Consider the following 26,724-nt stretch of genomic DNA (forward strand, 5'->3'; position numbering starts at 1 on the left):
GCAGGTTACATCCAAACAGCTTGGTGCTGTTGACAAGAACACTGTAATTTATATATTTTATATTAAAGGAACATACCTGAAATGGATATTTATTTTGACAGGGAATAATACCATCACTTTTTACAACTTCTACACATTTAATCCTTGAAACATCCACAGATCCTTTTCTGTACTTTTTCTGTGAAAGAAAAGCAAAATGCTACGTAAAATATAACGCATTTATCCAATTTTCTTTATTTTTTTTCCAGCAGATACTTCTTGCTTTCTTTCCCATTCATGATACTGATGTTACTTTAACTGCAGAAAGCAACTGAAAAATGCATGGGAAGAGAAAAGGGAAGAGAGACTAAAGATCTACAATGGTGAAAGCACACAGAGGACAGTAAAATTGCTTAGTAAGAAATACCACTTCTTCCTACAGAAAGTTTCCAATCAGTTTTAATCACAGGTTTCATCTCTTCTTTACAAGAAGTAACGAGTACAGATTAAGGAAGGTTTCCCTTTTGCTAATTCTAATTATAATTAAAACTAGTGAAGAAAATAGGTGCTACTGCATCATCTCACATGCTCCCTTCACCCTGTTGCCAAAGTGCTTCCACCCTGCAGAGAAGGCCTTGAGGGTGTTGGTCGATGAGAAAATGAACATGAGCCAGCTTCAGTGTGTGCTCACAGCCCAGAAAGCCAACCGTATTCTGGGCTGCATCCAAAGAAGCGTGACCAGCAGGTCAAAGGAGGTGATCCTGCCCCTCTACTCTGCTCTCGTGAGACCTCACTTGAAGTATTGTGTGCAGTTCTGGTGTCCTCAACATAAAAAGGACATGGAACTGTTGGAACAAGTCCAGAGGAGGCCACAAGGATGATCAGGGAACTGAAGCACTTCCTATATGAAGATAGGCTGAGAAAGTTGGGGCTTCTCTAAAGAAGGCTGCATGGAGACCTCATAGCAGCCTTCCGGTATCTGAAGGGGAGCTATAAAGCTTCTGGAGATGGATTCTTCATTAGGGACTGTAGTGACAGGACAGGGGGTAACGGGTTGAAACTTAAACAGCAGAGGTTTAGACTGGATATAAGGAAGAAATTCTTTACTGTGAGGGTGATGAGATACTGGAATGAGTTGCCCAGGGAGGCTGTAAATGCTCCATCCCTGGCAGTGTTCAAGTCCAGGTTGGACCAAGCCTTGGGTGATATGGTTTAGTGTGAGGTGTCCCTGCCCATGGCAGGGGGTTGGAACCAGATGATCTTGAGGTCCTTTCCAACCCTAACTATTCTATGATTCTATGATTTTGCAGCTACTGCCATGTTTTGCCAATTTGCCAGAGAAACTGAGATGCTGCACAGGCAACACAAGTTCCTACAGAGGCAGGAAGCGGAAGGTGGGGTGAAACCCATCCCTGGGCCAAGCTGGCATCTGCGTTGAGGGAACTTCTTTGACCAAGGCTAACAGAAACCCAGATGAAGCAAGGTCAAGAGCAGAGAGAAGATTTGGCTCTCCTAAATTAATAACTGTGCAGATTTTAAAGAAGGCAAGGAGTCCCCATGGTGATCAGCAGGTGCTGCCCAAACAAACACTGCATGGAAACACTGTGTAGATCAACACCCTAGAGAGGAAGCTCCTTGGAAGAACAGTCAGTAACTGGAGGTAGAGCATACTGGGCTTTAGTCTAGATGTAAAACCAACAGGTAATGATAGTGAAGCCTGCACACAAGAAGACCTTTTTAAGGAATTTTATGTTCTGAAGGAATTGATCAAACCCATTTTCCTTTACCTGAAGCCAAAGAGGCTAAAAACAAAAGCCCAGCACATAAATTTATAACATTCTGTACTACATGGCAAAGGGAAACACCTGAAAGATACAATTCTCAAAGCAAAATTATGATGGATCTACAGAGACTGTATAGGGTCACCCTCTCACTTTTGGGAGAGTCAACACCCTAATAGGAGAGGGAGTTCCTACTGGAATCCAGAACAAAACAAAACAGGCAACCCCTCATGGCTAGACCTGAACTAACCCACATCCAAAATTCAAACTTGCCAAGCACATAGAATGCATCTAGTCCAGACTACAGCTTATGAAAAAATGGACACTTTTCACACAGTGTGGAAATAAGTAGTAATTAGTGAATAATTCAAGATACTCCAATCCTTACTTGGCTCTTCTCTCTGAGGATGGAAATTTCAGCCCAAACAGCAGAAGTCTGGCACAGTCACAAGCAACTGAAAGCTCAGTCTTACAAACAGAAGCAAAGAACAAATATAGCTGTCACAATTCCACCACCCCAGAAACACAACAGTTACTATACTACTCATGGAAAACATGGAAGTTTCATCAGCATTTAAGGTACATTTAGCACTCTGTCTCTTATGTATATTGTTATGAAAACAAGCAGAGAAAACAAAGAATTCATGCATGTCGTGGTCAGCATCCGGAAGAGTGTCAGGAACCAAGCTCAGATAAAGCTATAACTGTTATTTAATAACAGAAAAAGACAATCCCCCACAAAAAAAACAAAGCACAAAAAAAAGTCTTTTTTTTTTAAAGGGCCAGGAGGGAGAACAGCAAGAAAAAAAGTGAGCCATTCTAATGGACTGCACGACAAAGCTGTATCACGTCATGCTGAAAAATAATCTGCACCAAGTAAGCAACATTTGATTTTTTTAATAAAAAAAAAAAATCACTTTAAGTCTTCAGTTTATTTTATGGCATCCACTTCCTTGAACACTGACTGCCTAAAGTAAAACATACCTTCAAGCAAATGCCTAAAATTGAGTTACTGAAGTCTGCAACACTTGGTGCAGTAGCAGTGTTCGCTTCTCTCTCCCGCTGCCACTGCATGGCATGCCTGGCAGATTCAGGACTGCTCGATGAGCCAAGGCAGAAGAGGAGGATACAAACAAGATGACTTTTTAATGAAGCACAGAATTCAACCCTCAGCATAACTGTGTTGAAGAGACCTCTCCAGATCTTTTTTCCCCCCTGCACAACATACACAGAAGAAGAAACACTTGCCACTGCTGTAATTTATCTACCCAGATTTCTGGGTCCAGCGGGGTACTCGTACATTACTTGGATCCCATCTGCTGTTTAACTGAGGCTGTGGGACAGAGAGATTATATGCTTTGGGATTTTTATCCAGAATGACAGAAATTCCTTAGAGGAACACGCTTTATTACTTTCTCTGAATCTCTTCTCCAAAACTCATTTTCAAGGAGTTCCACACTAATTCTGACATCCAGTGAGTGCTCACTGAGAAGGAGGATATATCTGCCAAGAGGACGAAGGACAGGAGTCCAGCAGGATAAACAATTAACATTTTTTTTTTGGGGGGGGGGGGGAAAGAAAATAAAGCAAACTACTGATATACAGCATATCATCCTAGCAATCCCATTTCCTAAGTCATCCCTTTGTACACTTTCATGATTAAAAGTGGCTTAGATTGCTTCACCATGAGATGCTAAATTAAGCTAACTCAAATTTGACCCTCTTTACAGCTCACTCCAGCAAATTCACACTGATGTCAGAGAGGATTTTTCTATTTTTGCACCTTTTACAGGTTAAGAAGTTAAATACAGATGTACTGCTCCAGACACATTTCAGATTTAATCAGAAGCAACACTTAATGGCCAGCAGCCTTCAAACTGTCATGTGTACAGCTGGGTTTTAGCTCAGCATTTCTCACTACTAAACCATGCGGAGTGACCCAAAAACACTAAACAGGAGCAGGAGTGACTCAGAAATACTAAAAGGACCACTGCAATTCCTCTCTCCTCCCTACTTAGATTATTTTCCTTTATAATAGGACCTCCTGCACACCATCACTGTGTCACATTTATTCTACAAGCCAAATGGCTTGCTCTAGATCCAGACATACAGCATATATGAAACGCAAAATCAAGGAAGAGCTCAAGCCCTGAAGTCATTGGGAAAAAGAGGTGCAGGCATAAGCCAGCCATGGGAAATCCACCCATAACCACTCTTTCCAACAAGCAACCTTTGCTACAAAGAGACAAAATTAGTACAATGACTAATTATGCAATGTCAAACCATAGGATGCAGAGGAACATTTTTCACAGTTGTTTTTGGAGATGGAAGGTGCCTAATGTAATAGAAAAAGGTTAGATTTACTGCAGAACTGGTAGTATTTCAACAGCACATTCACAGATGCTTTCTGAACTGGGCACAAGTATTCACAGATGATTTGGAAAATACTATAGGCCAGCGAACTCAGGGCACCTATTAAACCTGGTCCACCCTTTTCTGAAGATACAACATCTGTAGAGAGAATGTTTAGAGTTCAAACAACAATAAAAGTATAAAAATACTATATACCAATAAGGACAACAAATAGATAAAAATATGAGCTTCAAAGTCATGCTAAAGGTTGGGTTTCATTGTTGTTTTTCTTTTTTTAATGTATCTGCTTGCTGAAAATAACAAATAGTAAAGTCATTCTGAAAATGACTACACAGAAACTACTATACAAAGCTTCTCATAATGCAAAATGCCACCTATATTTCATAATTCCCTATGCTTCAAAAACTTGATTTACTGTTTTATGAAATCTTGCTCCTTGTTCACAATGAGGATGGCCAGTCCGGGCAGTAAGCTGTTTCCATCCAATGCAAAAATAATAAGCTATTCCTCTTATTTCACATATAAGGCAGCAATATGAAGAAATTATAGTACTAGATCCACATTATCAGATACAGAACAAATATACAATTAAAAAATTTCTTTAAAAAATATCTTAGAATACAGGAAGACAAGAAATACACAAGTATAAGGTAAGTATACAATCAAACAGCTCATCCTCTCACTACTTGCAATTACTCCTCTACTGAATATAGTTGCTTTACAGCTTAAGAAACCCATATTCAAACTACCAGATAAAATGTTTTGTGTTTTTCCTCTTTGCTGATGAAAATACTGTTCTGCGTACCCTCAGAAAAGTGTGGATTGGGAGATTAAACAATACTCTTTTTCTATTCAGAAAAACTGCCTCAATAAAAGCATGCAGAAGAAAGCCTGGCCATCAAGAAATAGCTAGAGCTTGTCTTTCCATGCTGTCTCTCTCTCTTTACTGTTCATGCTGTTTCTTTCTCCTATGCTTATCCCCACACAGGAAATCCTAAAACCATCAGCATGTGACCAATGGAATTTGCATTCTCAAAAGTATAGAAGGTCTCAGAATCACTGATGTCCCCTTTTATGGAGCTGCTCTGCAACTTAAAGCCTCCGAAAGGCCTGGCTAATCCAATATCCCCCATAGAGAAGTCTTGTAGAATATGCTCCAGAGCCAAATGTAAGGGTGTTCTTACTTTTGATTTTGTTTTGGCTTCTAAATAGCATTGCCATTTAGCAACAAGAAGCACTGATACTGCTGCAGCTCCCTCTTGAAGCATTTTCAGCCAAGCAATTACTGATTATGCAAATATAATCACTGTAGCTAGGCACTAGATGACCACATTTTCCATCCCCTTATTTTCCAGTATTGGAAAATGCCCTGCCCCCTTTCAATTATGTTTTTCAATTATTATTCTAAGGAAAACAAGCATCAAGCATTTCTTTCACCTTTCCAAAATGGCTAGAATAAAGATAAAAAGCAAGGGGTGATCACTATTCTGATCTAGTCTGATCTGATCCAAGATCTGGCTCTTGGGAAGGATTTCAAGGGGGAAAATTAAGACTTTCACCTTTGCCCTTGTTTGTATTCAACTCCATCCTGCAAAGTAGGAAACCAAGGATCTTTTAGCATGGTCTGGCTGCTCCACAGATGTCAACTACCAGCATTGGAGATACCAAAGAGAGTAAAAATAAACTCTACATAGTACCACTCCTGCAACTTCCTAACCATGACTACAATACATTATCTATAATTTACTTTTCGTCTGCAATTGAGAAGCAGTCAGTCATATGTACACACTTACAGTTATGATACATTGATGCAAACACATATGTCAGCACAAGACATGGAGCTGTTGGAACAAGTCCAGAGGAGGGCCACGAGGATGATCAGGGAACTGGAATGAAGACAGGCTGAGAAAGCTGGGGCTGTTCAGCCTGGAGAAGAGAAAGCTGCGTGGAGACCTCACAGCAGCCTTCCAGTATCTGAAGGGGGCCTACAGGGATGCTGGGGATGGACTATTCATTAGGGACTGTAGTGATAGGACAAGGGGTGATGGGTTCAGACTTAAACAGGGGAAGTTTAGACTGGATATAAGGAAGAAGTTCTTTACTGTGAGGGTGGTGAGGTACTGGAATGGGTTGCCCAGGGAAGTTGTTAATGTTCCATCCCTGACGGTGTTCAAAGCCAGGTTGGACAAAGCCTTGGGTGACATGGTTTACTGTGAGGTGTCCCTGCCCATGACAGGGAGTTTGGAACTTGATGATCTTAAGCCCATTTCCAACCCTAACTATTCTTATTGCAACATAACCAACTTTGTTTATAACTCAAGTTTCTTTATGACTGCTCTTTTCAAGTGAGCATCTATTAAGCTGCCTCCATTCACATGCACAGCTTTAAGTTATTTCTGTAATTTGAACAGCTCTCACTTGCACCTGCTCAAAATTTCCCCAGCTGTGCTTACTGCCATCTACAAAAAAGTACTTTAAAAAAAAAAATTTCCTGAAGCTGGGAGGAGGAGCAGAACAGGAACAAACTAACCAGGAAGAATGGAGCTTCATGGTCCCCAGTGACAACATCGACTGCTTTTTAGTAGATTTTCTAACCCGACTCTCTCCATGAGATTTTTCCTCATTGAATCTCCCAGCTGCTTTACTCCTGACTAACTTTTGCTTCTCCCACAGTTTTTCTGGGGCTTTGCTGCAGAACAGGATCTTTCAACAACTTCAATAGCTCAAAATGCTGAAAAGTTTTAAGTGCAGCTGTATTTTGGACAATTAATTTCTACTGTTTGAACTGTTTGGAAATAATCACTGAATCATAGAATAGTTAGGGTTGGAAAGGACCTTAAGATCATCCATTTCCAACCCCTCTGCCATGGGCAGGGACACCTCACACTAAACCATGTCACCCAAGGCTCTGTCCAACCTGGCCTTGAACACTGCCAGGGATGGAGCATTCACAACTTCCCTGGGCAACCCATTCCAGTACCTCACCACCCTCACAGTGAGGAACTTCTTCCTTATATCCAATATCAACTTCCCCTGCTTAAGTTTGAACCCATTACCCCTTGTCCTATCACTACAGTCCCTGATGAAGAGTCCATCCCCAGCATCCTTATAGGCCCCTTTCAGACACTGGAAGGCTACTGTGAGATCTCCATGCAGCCTTCTCTTCCCCAGTCTGAACAGCCCCAACTTTCTCAGCCTATCGTCTTCACCACCCTCTTCTGGACTTGTTCCAACACTTCCATATATCCACTTTGATTTCCTAGAAGAGAAACAGCAGCCAACTCACATTCCTCTTCCAGGTCTAGCCAGAATAAAGTTATTGTGTAAATGTGCAAGTATTATATTAAAGCCCCAGCATTGTTGCCTATGACCTGGAACAAAAAAAGGCTCTGCTGATCTACTAATTTCAGAAACTATTTATCTTACATTAAAAAACAAGACTTATTAGTGATCAGAAGCATTATAATACTGAATTGTGCTTTCATTTATATAAAGAGTTAAATCACCTATGCAACAACTAAGGAAGAAACTAAGTTAAAAATAATAAAGAATAAGCCATATGAATGAAGTAGAATCAATACATATTAATCTTCTGCTAAAAAAGAAAAGTAACTAGCATAGCTTTTTGGAACTCTATAACGTTGCTATGCTGCAAAGGAAGCATTTGCACAAGATTAGTGTTGCAATAAAGCTACGCAATTTTACCCTGAAACTTGCAGCTTTAGAGTGGGCCTCAAAGCTTTTAAAGTTATTTTTCCTTCCTTAAAATATCACCACGGTAATTTCAGTAGCTTCTGTCTCTATTCAAATTATAAGAGCCAAATACACCTCTTGCAGAAGAACTTTTTTCCTTAGGAAGAGACTTTCAAAATCTGCAACCCCAAGAAAACTCAAGTTTTTGTTGTTTTTCGCACCTATATCCTGGTTGAGTTTTGTTAGTTCTGACAGTTCTCCTGTTTATGCAAGACAGTTTTTTCACAAGTCTGGTCCTGACGGCAAATACCGCTACTGCCAGGGAAGACGAGCACTCTGCACCTCCCAAGATCAGCTCACGGGAAAGTGCCTTCTATTTGACTCCACAAAAGCATACTTACAAATAAAACTCAAACATTTTCCCTCTGCAGCTATTTTTTGCCTTCTTTGTAGAAGGAAATGGCATATTAATAAATAGGCGGGTGCTGTGCCTACCCCCAATATCCTCTGTGAGGTCTCTGCAGAGCCAACGGGTATCGCAGCACAGACTCTCCCCCTGATTTTGTCTTTAACACCACAGACCCCCATTCTCCCAAGCACAAGCAGAGGTAACCATAAGGATCAGGATTTAGTCTATACATTTTGAAAACTCAATATCCAATTTTAATTATGTATTGCTGTAAATGATGATCAATACAGTGAACATGAGCAAACAATAAGAATGCTAAAGCTTAAAATTATTTCACATTCATAAGCTGATAGTCAGCTTTATCCTCTAGGTCACTTCAACCTGCTGTGGGTTGGAAAGTTTAATGAGAGCATGCTATGCCACATGTGGGAGGACAGTGCACTTTCAGACTAAAGAGTGTCACTGCTAAGAAAACAGAAGCAAAGAGAGAGAAATACCATGGTGAAAGGGAACATTCGACAGCTCCAATAGATATGAGGATGCTAACAGTCTGCACATTGACAACAATTCATACAATTATGACCAAATCTGTGCCAGCTTTGTGGGAGCCGTGTGCTCAGGAGAAACATCATTGTGGAACTTTTCAAACCAACAAACAGGCCATCTCACTTGCACAAGCTAGCTCCTTTCAACTGCTGCAGTGATGAGAAGCACCTTAACACCTACATTTATTATCTTGCCTTCATCTCAAGGAATTTCCCTTGCCTAAAATGCCATCCAGAGAAACAAAAACTCTAGTCTGATAACATCTTTAGTTCAGGTGAAATGCTCTGTCAGCATGAGCTGACTGAAACCTGTGTGAAGTACTTTACCTGCTGTCACAGTTATTCTCTAATACAGCAGTAAGCCTGCTCCAGTCAGTGCCAGACTGCCCTAATATCTCCTCCTAGTTCAGACATCTGAGTGATAGTATTTCCAATTTCAGTGATAAGGTGGACTCCCAGACAAACACTAAGGTTTTTTCCAAACCAGTCAGCTAAAAGCCTGAATTCACCACATATTTGGAAACAAACTCCAGAGTATTTTAAGTTGAATATGCAAGATAGAAGGCCATTCTTTACAGAAAATGGCCAAATGTAACTTCACATATGCATGGTGCTAGGTATTTCCACAAATGCCTCCTTGGATTTCAAACTGTGCTCCTTTCAGGATAAAATTGGTAATTTGGAAAAAGTCATACTAAAATTTTAGCTAAATTTTTGCTGGTAAAAAATACAAAACCCCGTTCCAAATGAGTTTGATGTTTTCAGTATTATTACTGCATTAAGCATTTGATTTTCAGACAAGCAGATTTACTTCAAAATTGCTTATTAATTTCCTACAGATTAGTATTTTCTGATTTCCTAGAATAAATTTGTTCAGAAAAACAGACATGTACCTGAGTATGCTGAGCTTTCAAATCATGCAGAATTGGAAAGAGGCTTCCTAATAAAAATATTTCACACTAGTTTCCTCACTAGATCTCTACGTGCCTCTGCTATACAACCAGACTACCTGGAGAAGTTACACTGCAATCAATGACTCCAGCTGACACCAGTAAGCATAGCACAGGAACCCTCAAGAGAAAGGGTCAATTTCAGCAAACAAGCCTACCACCTCCCACTTCCAAGCTGCCATAGTTACTACTCTCTGTGTAAACCTGCGTAAAGCCAGCCCAGTAAGCCTACAATACATATTTGAGAACCCTGTACATAGCTCAAGTCTGACCGTAGCATTTCATAGTACATATCCATATCCAGAACAGAAAGATATTTTACTTCTTGTCTATTTTTATACATTCATGATCAGTACTCTCTGCTTGGACAGTGATTCAGTTATGTCTTACTACAATGAATTTTTGTCTTCATTACAAACAATACATTACATTAAGATCTTGTTAGCCACTACTGCAACATCAAGGAAAAATCACAAAACATATTCTTCCCAACAATTAAGGTGATAAACTTTTAAAGGCTTCATGAAACATACAACATTAACTCAGCCTTTTCTATTGTTATAATTATTGTTAGCCCAATATTGCAGAATAATGCAATAATGGCATTTCCCTAACATTTACACTTAATAATTCACAGAATTCATGCCTCAAAAAGCCAAATCCAGAAGCCATCTCACTTTAAAAACAATATTTGTCTTTTCTGACAACATTCAAAATTAATCTCCAGGATGCTTAAGCCAAGTGAGTTCCTGATGTATCTTTATTTGCAAACTTTTGAATGCCCATCTTTTTAACCAACATTCATACACCTTCTGGATTTTTCTACCAAACAACATAATGCCCAGAAGAAGTTAAGCCATAAAATCCAAGGTTCTATTGGCTTCCTACAAAAGATAAGTTTCCCATGACATTACTTATAATTGTAGAATTTTGCACAGGTGACCTAAACCAGAACTTTCCTTCCTGAGGTTTCTATGCTTTCAAACCAGTCATAAAATGGAGCCTCTTCACTGACTGAGTAGTTCACACACCTCCTCCATGACCTACAGTTCAGCAATATTTCAAAGTGCAGAAGCTACACTTCTCACAGCAGCAGTGCAGCTCCAGCTTCAGTGTAGGTACTTTGTACCATGACAGGGTGCTTGGAAGCACATATAAAGAGATTTAAATAGGTTATAAGCAAGTTTAAACAAGATTTTATGTCATGTTTATTAGATAATTGTGTAATGCTCCAGGTAGGTATGTGGCACTTTGTCAAGACAGGACATATGAAAAAAAAATAAAGAAAAGCACTTTTATAATGTGCAGTTTCTGGTCAAAGAGCAAGCGATCCCCACAGTGCAGCATCAATTACATCCCTCAGCAGAGTTTACAAGAACAACGTTTTCTATGGTTGACTGCTTTCTGTTGTTATAAATGTTTCACTTCTGTCACCAGACACACCAAGTGCCTAATTCTGTCACCTTATTTACAATCCCCACTTGCCCACACTTTGAGAATTGACTAATCTGGTTTATGAGCTTTATTTTAACCTTGTTTTTAAAAAGAAGAGGTAGGATTGTTCACATGATCGTAAACCGGGTTCTTATTGAACCCTCTCTATGGCATTCCCATAGAAGTTAAAAAGGAAAAAAAACCTACAATACAAGACTTCAGTTTGGCCAACAACCACACTGGGAATTATACACTTGCCTAGAGGAGCAGAACACAGCCATCCTTGGCAGACTGCTACCACTGCAGTTACATGATTAATGTGAGGGTGTGGGATCCTCTTGGCTTGGGATTTCCATGTTTATCTTACCAATCTGGACTTTGAGTATTGCCAAACCTGAAACAAGATCAGTCCATGCCTATCCTTTCATCTGTCACATCTTTAAATTGCATCAACATACACAGTAGTTATAGTTATTTCAGCAATAAGCCTCCAACAACCCAGAGGGGCCAGAATAATTTCTATCCCTAACCATTTTTCTTTTTTATATAAATCTACGATAGACAACTGTCTTACTGCAAATACAAATTTACAACCACCATCACTGGCTTAAAAAAGAACACATCCAACCAAATAATAACCAAACAACTGAGGAAACCCGCAAACTTTTTCCATTTCAGTTGCCCAGTGACACAGAGGAATAACTGCTTCTCTGTCACAGAGATCTTAGTCACACAGTACTTTTTTTTCCCAGAGACCAAGTACTGCTGACAGAAATACCCAGTGTGCCCCTCTAAGATCAAAGTTCATTATTTTCAGACAATATTGTTAATATACTAGAATCATAGAATCCTATTAGAATACTGATTAATATTTAAAACAATCTGAAGTGGGACGAACAGTGAACATGAGAAGAGTTTGAGGTTGGAGCCAGTCTAACAACCTTCTGCTGTCAGCAGTCAGAGCATCCTGTCCTCCTCCACCACCTGGCACCAACCCCAGTGCTTGTCAGATCCTGCACCAAGCTACACAGCTTGCTATCCCAGCAGAACACTAATCCAGCCAAAATAAGCCCAATCTTTCTGCCGATTAGCAAGTTTTTCTCAGAGCAGTATGGACTCCAAGTACCAGAACCAATGTAAGTGGATGTGGAAGGCCTGCAAGGCTAGGACATGGAAGAGACAGATGTGTCTATTTCATCAGCAAACTGGTGGGGTAGCATAGGTGTAATGTGTATTTTCACCCCAATTGTCCTTACCTTAGGCTGGAGCATTTTATGAAGTAAACGAACTATGGGCAGCCCTGCTCCATCTCAGTGCCAATAAAACTGAGTTTTAGCCACCTCTCAGACAGATAAACCTCCTTGAAGAGTATTTTAGCTAGAGAACATTACCTGCAGGGGAAAAGGAAAGCTGGAAGCGGTAACTTCTTAAATGCCGACAGCTAGACCTGCAAAACCTGTTAGTGACATTTCTATTTGACCTGAATGTAAGGTGACACAGAATAAGCATGCCAGACATATTTCAGATGCCTTCTTAGTGTCATGCGTGTCCCCCTCCACTCCCCTCTCCTCATTTATTTTCTGGGGGTGAAAAGCATTAAAGGAAGGAAAAAAAACAACCAAACAAACAATAAAAAAAATAACACCAAAAACCCACAAAGAACAAATCCCCACCAGAATTCTAAAATAAATCCATATTTTAACTCCATAGTCAGCATAAATATACAACACTTATTCTAAGGCAGACTGGAAACTGGCTGGACCCAGAGGCTGACAGCCAGTGGCACACAGTCTAGCTGGAGGCCTGTAACTGCCACCCCCATCACTAAAGACCTATCAGGGCACTCTGGGGACAGGTGATTTTGATGAAACTGAGTCTGGAGCTCATTTGAAAAACATGCTGGTCTGAGGACTTGCCCAGTTTACACTACTGACTTCTGGTGTAACTGAACTTACACAGGAAGTGGTAACAGGGACAGGCTGTTTGTACTGTCAAACATAAACTGCTTCCAGCTTCATTTCAATCACTAGGTTGCATGATCCACTCTAATGGATCTCATCTCTAGTGACTTGCTCTGCAATGCACAGCTCTTATCAAATGCTGTCTTCTTTGAATTCAGTTAATGTCTAGATGTGAAAATAATGTCCTTCACAGTAAACATGGACACAAGCAACTACAATTTTAAGTTTTTCTTCCATTTTCCCACTTTGTGATCTCTTATGTCTCTGAGGAGAGAAAGAAATCAGTTTTGATGACCAGCTATAAAGCTGTTTAAACTTATTTCTGGCATCTGGCCATATACTACTACTGATTAAGAACCAGTTGACACTGACTATCAGATCAGTTATATACACATCTGTCAATCTGCATTACAAATAAGAAGGAAGAAACTGCAGTTCATGTTCATTGCAACCCATGGCCATTGCCCCCATCTGCTCCTGGCAGCATGATAAAGAGAAGGAAAAAAGCCAACAGCATACAAAACCAAAAAGGAACAAAAGTCACTCTACAGTATAAACCCGTGTGTCCTACCTCCGCTCGACCTTCATAGTATGTTAGCATAGACTTTGTAAGTACAAAAAGCCTCTCTTTGTAGTTTAAGGGAGAAGTCCTCTTCTTCTGCTGCGATCTTTTAATCAAAATCTCTTGTAGGATAGTAGTCGTATTCATTTCAGCCACTTGTCAACTGTTTCTAGCCATTGAATATCAGTTCCTGTGAAGACAAGAGGAATACATCATTATGATATCTTTGGAGCATCACAGAACTGGAGATTTCTGTAGTAAAGAGAGCTTCTGGTTATAAGTGAAACTACCTGAATGTACAGAAAGCTGGAGCTGACCCTAAGCCGTTCGAAGTTTACAGAAATTAATTATTAGACAAGAAAATTCAGGCTTTGTTCAGCTGAAGGCTGTACTAGCACATTCCCAGGAAGCCAAAAGCTGCACATGACTGGCGTGAAGTAAGGGACACTGCAGCCTACATCACAGAAAATAAGGGTGATAAGTCTGACATGTGCTCTAGGCAAACAGCAGTGTACAACTCCTCACCACTAAGTCTTAACGTGTCTCAAAGTTCTAACTGCTAAGGTCTGTGCATATACAAATGCCATTTGCAACACAGTTCATTATACAGAATTGAACATAAATCAATAAAAGTAATTCTGAAAATTCACCCCAAACATATTAATGAAAATTTTCAGACATAGCTGTTTAGAAGATGTCAATTTGAGAACAGAAAATTAAAGCTAATTTTTCAGAAAGTGCTAGTGTATGCCCTCCACCTTCTATTTAGAAAGGCTTTATGCTGACCATCAACAAGAAGTAATTTACTTCTGGCAGCTCCCATTGCTGAGTAACATCAAGCTGCTGTAAAGTTTTACACCATGATTCATACCTGTAGGACAGACTTAGGAGTACATAAAACAAATGCACCCACAGTTACTTTGTTTGCAAATCTGGCTCCAGCGTCCTGCCAAAGACATTGTCAGGCAACCTCTGTTCTTTGCAATGATGCCAGCTTAAACACAGCTGACCTCCTACTCATATGGTCACTGCCCTCTGCTACTCTGACTTATGTGGGTGCAAGAGTTCCTCCTGTTGGGCTGGAAAGTGGGGCATAGGGAAAGGATCCAACCAGGCATTTCATCATGCAGCACAGATGGTTGCCTGCAGAGACTTAACACATGAAGTGGCACAGAGACAGGAATCAAAGATGTGGGAGAAGTGATGTGGAAGCTCTTCCAGAAACCTTTTTCCCCATCACCTTCCCCTTTGCTATCTTTCTGGCAGACCTGCCAGCCCCTACCTCAAGCAGTGCTCCAAAGCTGGGACACACTGCTGGCACAGACCTGAACCACAGCTCAGGCTAGAGCAGCACAGCTGCAGACTGAAGCCATAGCCTGAAGAAGGAACAGCATCATCTGCTGAAGCACCAGTGACTACAACGACAATCTCACTTGTGTGCATGTGTGGAGGAGATGGAGGCATAATCCCAACCAGAGCCCTACATAATCACTGCAGAGCTGGAACAGACTGCTGAGAAAGGTGGTGGATGCACCCTCATGAAGACATTCCAGGCCAGGTTGGATGTGGTTCTGGGCAACCTATTACACTTGAAGATGTCCCTGCTCATTGCAGGGGGGTTGGATTAGATGACCTTTGAGGGTCCCCTTCCAACTCAAACTATTCTACGATCTCTGTACCTGTAGGGAATTTCCCTCCAACCTATTAAGAAAAAACAAAACAAAGCAAAAACCAAAACAAAAATCCAGACACTTTTTCCATTTCTCACAGGGATCACTTTAGGCACCTAATTACTACTTAAATTATTTCAAAATTTACTGGGGAAATGTACGTACATTTTTTTTTCTCTGAGGAAACACAACTTCAGCAAGGACAAAACAACTGCATGATGCTGTACTGTGCAGGGAAGTTTGAAAAACCATAGGCCTCCTTGCAATATTACCTTACAAAAGTAAAGTTTAAAGAAAATTACATGTAAGCAAATTCACTTTAGTGCCTCTCCTGCTTTGTGCCTAAACATGTCATTATTGGCTGTGGCAGAACATAAAGTGACACTCTTTGCCTTCCAGTCTAGTCCTGATACCACATTTATCTCCCTGTTTTGGCCGAAAGAGCTTTCATATCCCACACTCCTGCCATTTCACACAGCTGGATGTGGTTCTTCACCACTTTAAAATATTACTTTCTTCCCAAGGTATATCTATGAATATGCTATAAAATTAGTCTCTGGTCTACAAAGAACAACAAAATTAGACCAGGTTAGGATGCATAATTCAAAGACTATAATAGGATTGAAAATGGTGATTATTGTGAATAACCTCTTTTTGGTTTTTGTCTTCCTATACATTTTGTTGTTTATCTGTCACACTCTTCCTAGGAAGAAGACATTTTTAACTGGTAAATGTCTTGAGCACATTTTTTAATTACTTAAAGCTGTCTGCTTCTGTTTATTGCCCTTCCAAAAATAAATTGGCAATCTTAAAGGTAACTGCAGAGGAAAGGGTACTGCCATGAACTGAAAATAAAACATAGTATAAAAGTGAATTTTGAGTCAGTATTTAATTGAATTAAAAGTCAGTATTGACTTGACATCACAGGCTCTCCCTCTCAAAACAATCTTTCTGTTCTCTATACTATAAAGTCTCTGTTGACACTTAAGAAAAGCATAATTATTACCAATCTTGAAAACGGCAATCTCAGAGATCCCCAGAGTGCTACACTGGAGAACATGAGAAGGATTCAAAATTAACTGCAATTTCAAATCTCAATGCTAAAATATTTCATTTCCCTACCAGCCCTCTTTTATCACATTAACATTATACAAGAAACAAAACAAAAATCCTTTCGACAAAAATTAGCATTAAAAAATAAAGCCATCAATAACATAATTAGTTCATGTCTGCACCTTGTTGCTACAGTGAATTATCTCTGCTATGGAGATCTCTACAGATTAGAACCAGTTTCCCAGGTTAGAAGATCAGCTTTTGAATTTGCATTTGGTCACAGAAACCAGTTATATTTGTTTGGGTTTTTTTTCAAGCCAGTGGCTCTAACCACATTCCTATTCTCATAAATAAGGTTCAGGATAACTGAACCTTCACCTATTATTCTGAAAGTTCCTTTCCTAAATTGCAGTACTTCACTGAGAAGAACCTGTGGCCACCCTCACCTCCTACCAAACCCGTACATCACTACTTTTTCTTCAGTACAGTTTTAGAGATTTTCTGCACTTTTCCCCTCCTTTCCCTTCCCCCCAGACATTCCACGGTTCCCGGACAGTGTCTCAGAACATGAAGCTGTTTGCATGACACATTGTTATCTTGTTATAAATCACTCTGGGAGGTTCGTGCTGCCACCCATCCAAAAGTTTCAGATCATCACTCCTGCCAAGGGCTTGCCCTGTTCCCTGCCAACCTCACTTACACAGTAACAAATACGACCTAATTTCCAGAGATGCTGAGGACTCAGAATGATGACAGAATTATGATGTATCCCAAAGTAAGAGTTACAGATTCTCACCTTTTTTTAGGGTGGGAAAACATCCTCAACTTGAAGTATCAAAAAGTCTGCATCAGCTCACACTATCCATCTTCACATCATACAAATAATCTCCCTGTATGGCATGAAGTCACCACACACCTTCCACAAAACAAAGGAAAACAACTGTTAAGATAAATCTACTACATCAATATTGGCCAAGGTGTACAAAGTAAGTTTTCACTTGTAAAGACAGCTTCTTATGCAAGTCACCTTTCCCAGTTTTCACTGGGTAAAACTGAGGCATTAAGTGATGAGGTAAGCCCAGCAGTTGCAACACTACCCGTCTATCTCCTGGTTCTCACTCCCAGCTCCTGGATTGTATTTGTTTATTGAAACAATTAGTCACCAGAAACCGGTCATTAAGCATGTGTAACATTCAAACAGTAAATGTACGAAAGTCCCAATGGAAGTTCTAGCAAGCAGAGAAGACAAAGTGTGTTCCACTCTGATCAGGGTTTCTCTGATCCAAATGTGTTTTCACTTACAGCACATAGCTTTGTATCACACATAGTCATGAAGTGGTTCAGAAGAAAAAAGGCATCCTGAAAAACAGACTTATATGCAACAGTCATACAACGAACACCAATAGAAAACATTTGTCTGTGCCTGAAAGAGTAAAATCAAGCTGGAACTCCGTTTTCCAAGTCCTGACACCTTCTTAGTGATGGTAACATTTACCTAAGAATTTAGGTTCTTCAATGCAAGATTTTAAAGCTAAGGTGATGGGCTGACATGCAGGCCAGAGTCCCTCTAAGAAATCAGCATTCTCAGGTTTCTTACTTGGGTTTCATCATGAATCCTGCACAACCACTCTGTTTCAGATTTTGGGCCCATCAATCCAAATTTGTAGCAAGTCCAAGTCTGCATATTTAATATTGAAAACATATTGCCTTGTGCAGTACCTTAAAGTTATGTAATATTCACTAACTCAATTTAAAAAGGAAATCAAAATATCAATTTTAAGTACACAGATGGTACCTTGAATTCTGACTCAAACCTGTATCTCTTCCAGAATATTTTTCCTCCTTTTTTTTGATTAATTCATCTCAATTTGCTGATCAAGTTTATAATGCATCCCTGAAAACAGCTGCAGTGGGGTAAGGGAACAGGCAGCACACTGCAGCTCTGGGCAGAATGCAGAAGCAGTGCAGAAGGAAGAAGAAAAGGAGAACTCCTTACCCTGTTTTTTCTGCTGAAGCTGCTGTTGCTTTACCATGGAACAGCAAACTGAGTTACATGTGAATAGTTACTTACATGAGTAGCCAGCACAAGCTTATTTGAATAATTACTACCCAGCACAAGCAAGGATTGCAAAATCTGCTCGTTCTTCATATGTTAGAAAAGTCTTTTTGCTCCACTTCTAAGGCTGCAGATCCAAACTCAAAAAAATAAACCACAACTGAATAAAAGACAACTGTCATTAATCCCTGTTTGTCCTGGGTTCAGCAGTAGCAGTCATTTTTTCTCCTTCTTGGTAGCTGGTGCAGCACTGTGTTTTGACTTTTGGGCTGGGAACAGTTGCTGATAGCAAGTATGTTTTGAGTTACTGCTCAAATGTTTGGTTTGTCCAAGGACTTTCTGAGCCTCATGCTCTGCCAGGGAGGAGGAGGGGAGGCTGGGAGGAAGGAGAGGCAGGACACCTGACCCAGGCTAGCCAAAGAGGTATTCCATACCATAGCACGTCATGCCTAGGATGTAACTGAGAGTTACCAGGAAGGGCTAGGACTCTGGGGGGGATGGAGGAGGTATCGGTCGGTGCTCGGTTGGGCAGGGTGGGGTGAGTTATGGGTCAGCAGCTGGTGAGGTGTTGTATTCTCTTCACTTGTTATTTCCTTTATCATTATTATTAGTAGTAGCAGTAGTGATTTGTGTTATACCTTAGCTATTAAACTGTTCTTATCTCAACCCGTGGTAGCTACATTCTTTGTATTCTCCTTCCTAACTCTCCGGGAGTTGGGGGAGCAAGGGGGGGAGTGAGTCAACAAGCTGTGCAATTTGGGTTTAAACCACAACACTGTTCAAATGGTAAATTTCACAGAAATACAAATTAATATGCTTTCGCATAACCTGTCATTTTAAAATTGGAATTGAGGGGGAAAATACTATAATGACATCTGAAAAGTACCATGTCAGAAAAAAAGAAAAAAATACTTGGATTTGCTTTTTTTCTGCTTCGCCCCCTCCCCCCCCCGCAGCAGTCTCAGAAACCATTCCTATCATATGCAGATTGCATTGTTTTTAACTGAAAATGCAACTTTTGAATAGATTTCAAAATTATATGCAAAGGCTTGCAACACCTTAGTCTCTGTCTGAAAGTAGCCCAAAGAATAACTGGCTAATTTTATATATAATCAGGCCCTTTGAAAATAAAATTCATATTTGCCTATATGAAGTTTAAGTTAAAAAGTAAACAGACTAAGGAGTGACTTGGCGACAGCTTTGACTGAAGATTCCGAGATAAGCATGTGATGTTGCAAAATATCCTCTGTTCAACTGAAGGCTACTCACATACACACACAGGAGAAGAATTTCATCACAACCAGCACAGGTTTTCCAAAATTCTCAGAAACAGGCTCCCTACATTTTACAACACACAAGCATTTGTTTCCTTGAGGTGTAACTTCGGTAGGTGGGGTAACTGAAGTAAATAATGCTGAAAAAATGTTGATCCCTCTTTGATAGCATCAGCTGGAATCAAGGGGGTTCATCACACCAAACTGGACCATCAACCATCACAGAATAGAAATAGAGCCAAAGTGCACAAAACAGCCAGCAAAAAATGGCAAAAGCAGCAGAAGGATTTCTTTCTCCTTACAATTATGAGTTTAGATTTAGGGGAATGACATGTACATGTCTGCAAATCATTTGTAAACTCACCTATTGCTTGTTATTGTGACCCCCTGGAAGCAATACAACTCAATGACCAAGTTATCCCTTTCACAGCTTTATAGTGCTCCTTCTTCAATTCCCTCATTAATACTTTTCTTTTTTTTAGGAGAGAAACCTCAGCTTTGTGAGACAAGAATTACATCATTACCATCCATGATGTAGAATATACGTTGACATAGGCATTTTTTAATTTCAATGATTTACTGCTAACTTTGAGTTAGCAAGCCTATGGGATACCACACAAAGGACAGACTGATCGATTTGCACTGTCCTTAACAACTTCTTGTGTTTTTATTCATTCCTCTACAGCTGACTATTTGTAGTGTTTCTTATTTGTTCCACATAAAAGTTGTGCAATACCTATAAACTTGCACTGACTATTTTGCCTTCAGTTTATTCAGATCAAAAACCTCTCTAGTATTTGTAATATTCTCTGCTGGAAAAGAATACAGCTGAAACTTAGTTTGGGACACAAGAAAGCAAGGCACAAAAAAGACTTTGAAACATCAGTTAAGGGAACATAATCCAAACATTTTCTCAGCTTACTGACCTCCTGCATGCTCAGTCACCTGAACTTTCTAAAGATAAAAAGCTTTTGAATGTGTCATTGCCTCAAGAAATAGTCTTGGTGATAGAGCAGATGGTCAGCTCTTCCATTGTATGCTGTCCCCAACTTCCTATATTTGTTTTGTTAGTCACAAAGTGTTACGAGTTCATCTTGCGATTTCATCAAAGACTAGAAAGTCATCTTCATTTCGCTACTAGAGATAAGCAAAACCCACTGCCGAAGAGTTGCTAATCTTCCTGAACATGAACTTGTTCCCCTCCTGTATTTAGTGTCTGCAAAGTGATGTTAGTATGGCTTTAACATCTCCAAGACTGTGTTTCTGTCACTCTTTCAGCACTTGTGAAAAGTGTTTGTTGTTCTTCACCATCATTGACATAAAGTTTAACCCCTACCTTCATGCACCTTGTTTTTCTCACACAGATTAAGAAAATAACATGAAAAAAACTATGGTTTACATTGTTGGGGCAGGGGGGGAAAGGTCTTTATATGTGTATGCACATATAGAGAGTAGTTGTAATTCATCATATTGGGAAAGGCAATCAAAAATGTATGCAAAACCACACACAGAAACCCTTCAACAGCAAGATTTCAAACACTCTGCCAGTCTAGTCTTTTTAGGCTTGAGAATTTTAGATACTTCTGTAATCACATACATAATGTGGCATTACCCTCTCTTCAACCCACATACAGCAGTTAATCATTGCTATTATTTCCATAAGAATGCTATTAGCATTAGCTACTATTGTTAAATTCCACTCCAGCATCCAAAGTTACCTCCTTATTTTCTGAAAAGCTTTCAAGGTGGCCTGCCACAACTGAACAGTGATTCCCACAGCAGAAACCCAATTTCAAGTATTCTGCAGACAGAACTGACCTCTTCCACTGAGAATCTATGGGTCTGTGCTCATCAGAAGCTGTATGTCCTCTGACATGAACTAAAACATCCTGTTTATCAGCAAGGTTTATTGCATTCACACAGCTTCCAGGTGAGACCTTAACATATTTGATGATCTTAGCACACAGGCAGACCAAACTTTTACAAGATAAATTTATCCCCAGCTGGGCCTTCTGCCAAAACCTCCTGCAACAGCCACCAAAATCACATGCAAGAGAATTAGGTATATTTTAACTATCACACATTTGAGTCAAGTAAAAGAAAATTAAAATTGGAGAATTAAAAAAAAAAAAACCAACAACAACAAAAGAAAAAGAACCTTCTTTTTCAGAGACTTCTTTCTGAGGGCAGATTTCCAATTTTTGAACAAGGGAAGCAGTGCTATCATATGAATTTACACAGCTGACTGAGGATGCTGTTGCTACCCATATACATTGCCTTACTTACTGCCATTTCCACTATGCCTAATCCACATTGCACATGCAAGGACCAAATCCAAGCCTGACTAACATTTTTATGTCCTGATACTTGATACTAACCCTTAGAAGGGAGATAGCAAGTTTTCCTAGGTCTGAACTTTGTTGCTCAGGTTTATTTTCATTTGCAAATATCACACAAAGTGGGGTGAAAATTGTAAGCTATTTTTTCCTGCTGACATACAGCATCTCTTACCTGCTGTGGTGCCATCACCAGGACTTCAAGATGCTGCAAGGAGTGTTGACTACAGCAGGCCAAATAAGGCAGGGCATAAAGAGATTTGTTTCCTTATTTATAAAGGTCTGGGGAAGAATATTAGTTTGGCTTAATTGCACAGATATAAATGGTACTCAGATGACAGAAAAGAGGAAACATGAACAAAAAGGGAAGATTAAGGTTGGAACTAGGAGAAGGTAGGTGGTATGCTGGTCCTTCTTACCTGTGTATGTACCTTTGAAACAACACAGTCCTCTTAGTTCTGGCAAGTATTTTCTAAGTAATGTTGGAAGAACAACCTCCAAATCAGCATGGCATTGGTTTGGAGGAGCAGAAGCTCAGAGAGAACAGAGTCTATTTATTTCACTTCTACATAGACAAAGGCTACTCCCCCAGTCCCTCTCTGGCGCTGCAGTGCTGGGTGGACATTTGGTAAAGCAGAACTGCTGCCTTAGTCTTGTTTCTAAAAGTCCCCTGCTGGTAACAGATTAAATCAGTAACAACCACTTACTAAAGAGAGAGACAAAGATGAGATTGGCAAAAAAAATGGGCAATGCTTGTGTAAAAGCTTTTCCTACTTCTCCAGGAAGCTGGAGATTTAGAGGGCTGGAAAAACAAACATTCTTTTAAATCAGAGGTTAAACCTAATTCTGTTTAGGAAATCTAAAGCTCACCATTAAGTAGGCTGTCAACTGCTACTGCACACAAACGTGCAAATCTAAGAAAAGCAAATCAAATCTATGGGGAAGAAAGTCTGAAAAAAGGAAGAGAGGTCAACAGTGCCTGAAGCAATCTTTCTTCTTAATTCCAGTAAAGGAGTCGGTTTAATTCCCTTTCTTCACAATCTGAGGTTTTCCAAATGTTATACAGTCTCAGGTGAGTACATGACATATTACACAAAAATAAAGTCAATCTATTTCAGTATTTTATATTGTCTTTTGACATAGTGCAAGTAAAATACTGTAATATATACAAATTATGACTTGCTTTATGCACAGGGAATGACTAATACTTTCTCAGTTACTTCTCTTTCCAAACACTTAGATGAACTTTTTTCCCTAAACAACTACTTCTCCAACTACTAAAAGTTAACTCTTTCTGTTCTACCAGCATACATGCCAAGTAACTGATACCAATACAATGAACCTAACTTTGCACCAACTTGAACACGATCATGGTTTTGTTTTGTACCACTGGGCTATCATACCTTTTAAAATGGAGAATGATAGTAATAAGTCACCTATTGACCACCTGGGACCACCTCTCCTCTGGTCCCAAGCCCATTCATTCCAGAGCTAGAACCACCAGTAACATTTCAACACCTAAAAGCAACACCCAGCCTTCTAGATCATTACCTGTGATCATCTTGAAAGCTATCAAGAAAACTCAACCAGTTGCTGAAGGAAAAGTTTTTCTGGCTTAAACATATTTTGCCAGCAATAAGCAAACCTGAAATAACTTCTAAGGAGCCTGCCTGTTCTCCACACTGAAGAACTGCTGTGTACATCTCTACAGCACAACTGAAGCCACAGAAACCCTAGCTTGGCTCCTGATGGCAGAAAAGCAGTACCAGCACTACCTGGCACTTGCGCTACTAGACAGTACTCTGGAATTACCCATTCTGGTGCAGATTCTGCCTCATCTGCTTGTGATCCTAGCCAGCTTGTTGGTTGCTTCTCTCACCCAAACTCCATAGAAAAATCCCCACAGATAAGCATAAGGATGAACATCTCAAGTCACTCACTCCTGGGTTTGAAACACAATTTTCAAAGAATGCCATGAACTGGATTGGTATTAAATTTCTTAACAGCTTATGAATTAAAAATGTATTTTCCATGTCCCTCAAGAGTTATGTAGAAGTGGTCTGTAGGTACCTCTTACATGAAGGAGAAGCAGGCATCAGCTATAACTTCAACTACTCTCTGTCTCAGACTACCCTTAAATGACCTGATATACCTTGCATATGTAGAAACACAGTGGGTCACAAAGAACCTGTAAATTTCTTCAGTACCTGGAGGAAATCCAGTGATATGGATACACAGGGTTTGAAATCCATCTTCAAAAAGCTAGCCTTCGGTTACAAAAGCTCAGGCTATGCAGTCCATAGAAGCCCTGCTAGAACACATGTAATGATCTCACAGCTACCTGAAAACGTAGCAATTCACCCCTGCAATGTGCCAGCCAATAGTACTATTAGTCAGATGAGTTTATTTGAGCAGCCTGGTCTAATGTAACGTCTAACGTAACTAGCCCATGGCTAGTGGGGGTTGGAACTGGATGATCCTGGTCCCTTCCAACCCAAACCATTCTGTGGTTCAGAGAAGTGTCTCAGAATTGAACTGAATCAAAACAGGTTTTGATTTTAAGACACCCTGCAAACACCAGCTATATATCTGCTATTTTTTGCTAGGGAAGCAATCTATTCACTGAGCAGCCTGTCACCTGCTTTTTGCACTTGTATTTTATTCACAAATAATGTAAAGGAACTTTTTACTTTTCAAAGAAACTGCCATCTCCCAAATTGATAGCAGGGTGTAGCTCTTTATCTGTCTTCCAAGATTATTTCTATCATTTCAATCAAGTAGATTTTAGTTGGATGGAACAGTCTCAACAGAACCCAGGTATCCTTTTATCACTTCTGCAGTGCTCCTCAACATATTCTTTCTTCCCTTTTGCAGCCATATAGAAACTATATTGCTTCCCAAACAAATGGATAAAACTTGTAGCACCTGTAGCATAAAAGCCAGCTGAGTGATTTAGTATCCACAGAATGACAGCTATACATGCATCCTTAAGCCTCACTGCAAAGGGATGGCTTGTGGAAAAAACTGTCCAGACTCATCTGTAATAAACTGGCTACATGCTAGCTAAAGATCATATGGTCATAAGACAAGCATATGGCTGGGAGAAGCTGTAAGGAATCCTGAGGTCAGGCAAAATTTGCAAAAAAGTAGTTGGCTTTCAGGGAATTTGGGAGATTCTCAGGCATGTGGCTTGCAGGAGAGAAATCTATACCTGGATAAGCAGGTTAGAGAGGTTAGAGAGAAGTGATGGGCGCTGAATTGTTCTGCCTTGATATTAATACCAATTTAAGAGAGCCAGACAGAATGGCCCTGAGCCAGCTCCAGGGATGTGCTGCTACTATTTTCCTGGGTTGCTGAAGACCACAGTTTACCCTCCACACTGCTAAAATCATGACCTTCTTTATACCTTTCATCAAGCACCCACCCTTTTAGGTCATTCATGTAGAGCAGGCATGAACCAAGTTTATGTCTGCTCCATAGAAAGAGCTAACAGCCCCACTGTTCTCCCTCTCAAAGGCAGTAAGCTTAATAAAATCATAACCTCTTTTTATGTAGCCTTTCAGTCACTCTTCAGAGGGTCTATGAAGAACATCTTAGCAACAAGCTGTAATACTGACGTTTCACCAAATAGTTAGGTTATCTGAGGCAACAGTTGAACAGCTTTGTGAGCAAAGAGATTATGCATGGCTCCTGCATGCCCTGTACTCTCCACCAGCAGCAATTCTGACATCTGTACACCAGTATTAAGCTTTTAACAAAATCAGGTATGCAAAAGACATTGCCCAGCTAACCATATGCTGTGTGGTAAGATGCTACCAATATATACAAAAGTTTACAAAACATGCCTTCCACCCCCATTATAATAACTGGTTAATTCAAACCAAATACACCAGAAACTATACCATGTTTAAACACATTCATTAGTAGGTACATTAATAAGAAAAATATACACTTATATTAATAACTGGTTTTAAACAGGGACAGAAACAAACACCTGTTAGACTGAAGCTGCACAAGGAAATACTTCAGTAAGACAGGAAAATTTCAGCTTAAGACAAAGCTGCGAAGCTGACTCAGATGATTAACTACTGGTGGCAACTCATGTATTGACTAATATATTGACCCTCAAAGTCTGTATTTTCAAGGAGTATTAGAATGCCATTTTGTTCCTTTATTCTCCTACTGAGTGACTGACTAGCCCCAGATCTCTCTCATACAGAGACTGCAATACATCTAATGCTCCAAGTCAGAACTGCCTTCTGTGCATGAGGAAAAACCCAAGGCAGCAAGTGGGGGACAAGAAATACTGCAAGTTCCTGTTTGTCAAGTTTCCCCTGCATCATTTTCACCAGGATACATCCTCTCTGCTATAAAGCAAGCACAAGAGACTGAACCCAAAATGAGCAACCATTTACATTTCATCTGAGATATCATACTACTTGTTCCCACATCTGGCAATTCAGAGCAACACATACCAAAGCAATGGCATTAGCAAGGTCAGCACTCTTATCTTCTGATCCCAGACTCTCTTACCCTGTTATGCTGGATAGGGTACAAGGAAAATTTAACAAAAGAAAATCAAAATTTCCCCTCATTATACTACACCCTCACCTCACCGAGGTGGCACGACATGACTCTTGGTGAGAGA

The 26,724-nt window shown here is 40.0% G+C and overlaps 1 protein-coding gene across 4 annotated transcripts in view; it reads right to left on the reverse strand.

Annotated features, from left to right (window-relative positions):
- Window positions 1-26,724, reverse strand: part of TEC (tec protein tyrosine kinase) — a 50,765-nt gene that overhangs the window by 18,500 nt on the left and 5,541 nt on the right. The window contains exons 1-4 of one of the 4 annotated variants that reach the window (XM_031048927.2): window positions 18,407-18,455; window positions 17,207-17,326; window positions 13,697-13,877; window positions 77-178 (exon numbers count right to left, since the gene is read on the reverse strand). In XM_031048927.2, coding sequence (XP_030904787.1) covers window positions 77-178; window positions 13,697-13,834 — 240 coding nt within the window. In that variant the 5' untranslated portion in view covers window positions 13,835-13,877; window positions 17,207-17,326; window positions 18,407-18,455. Of the gene's footprint in view, window positions 1-76; window positions 179-13,696; window positions 13,878-15,522; window positions 15,545-17,206; window positions 17,327-18,406; window positions 18,456-26,724 lie in introns of those variants that run through there. The other 3 variants (XM_031048929.1, XM_031048928.2, XM_005149094.3) reach the window with 3 other exon arrangements.

Source organism: Melopsittacus undulatus, chromosome 7, assembly GCF_012275295.1.
Source record: "Melopsittacus undulatus isolate bMelUnd1 chromosome 7, bMelUnd1.mat.Z, whole genome shotgun sequence".
NCBI classification, from domain to species: Eukaryota; Metazoa; Chordata; class Aves; order Psittaciformes; family Psittaculidae; genus Melopsittacus; species Melopsittacus undulatus.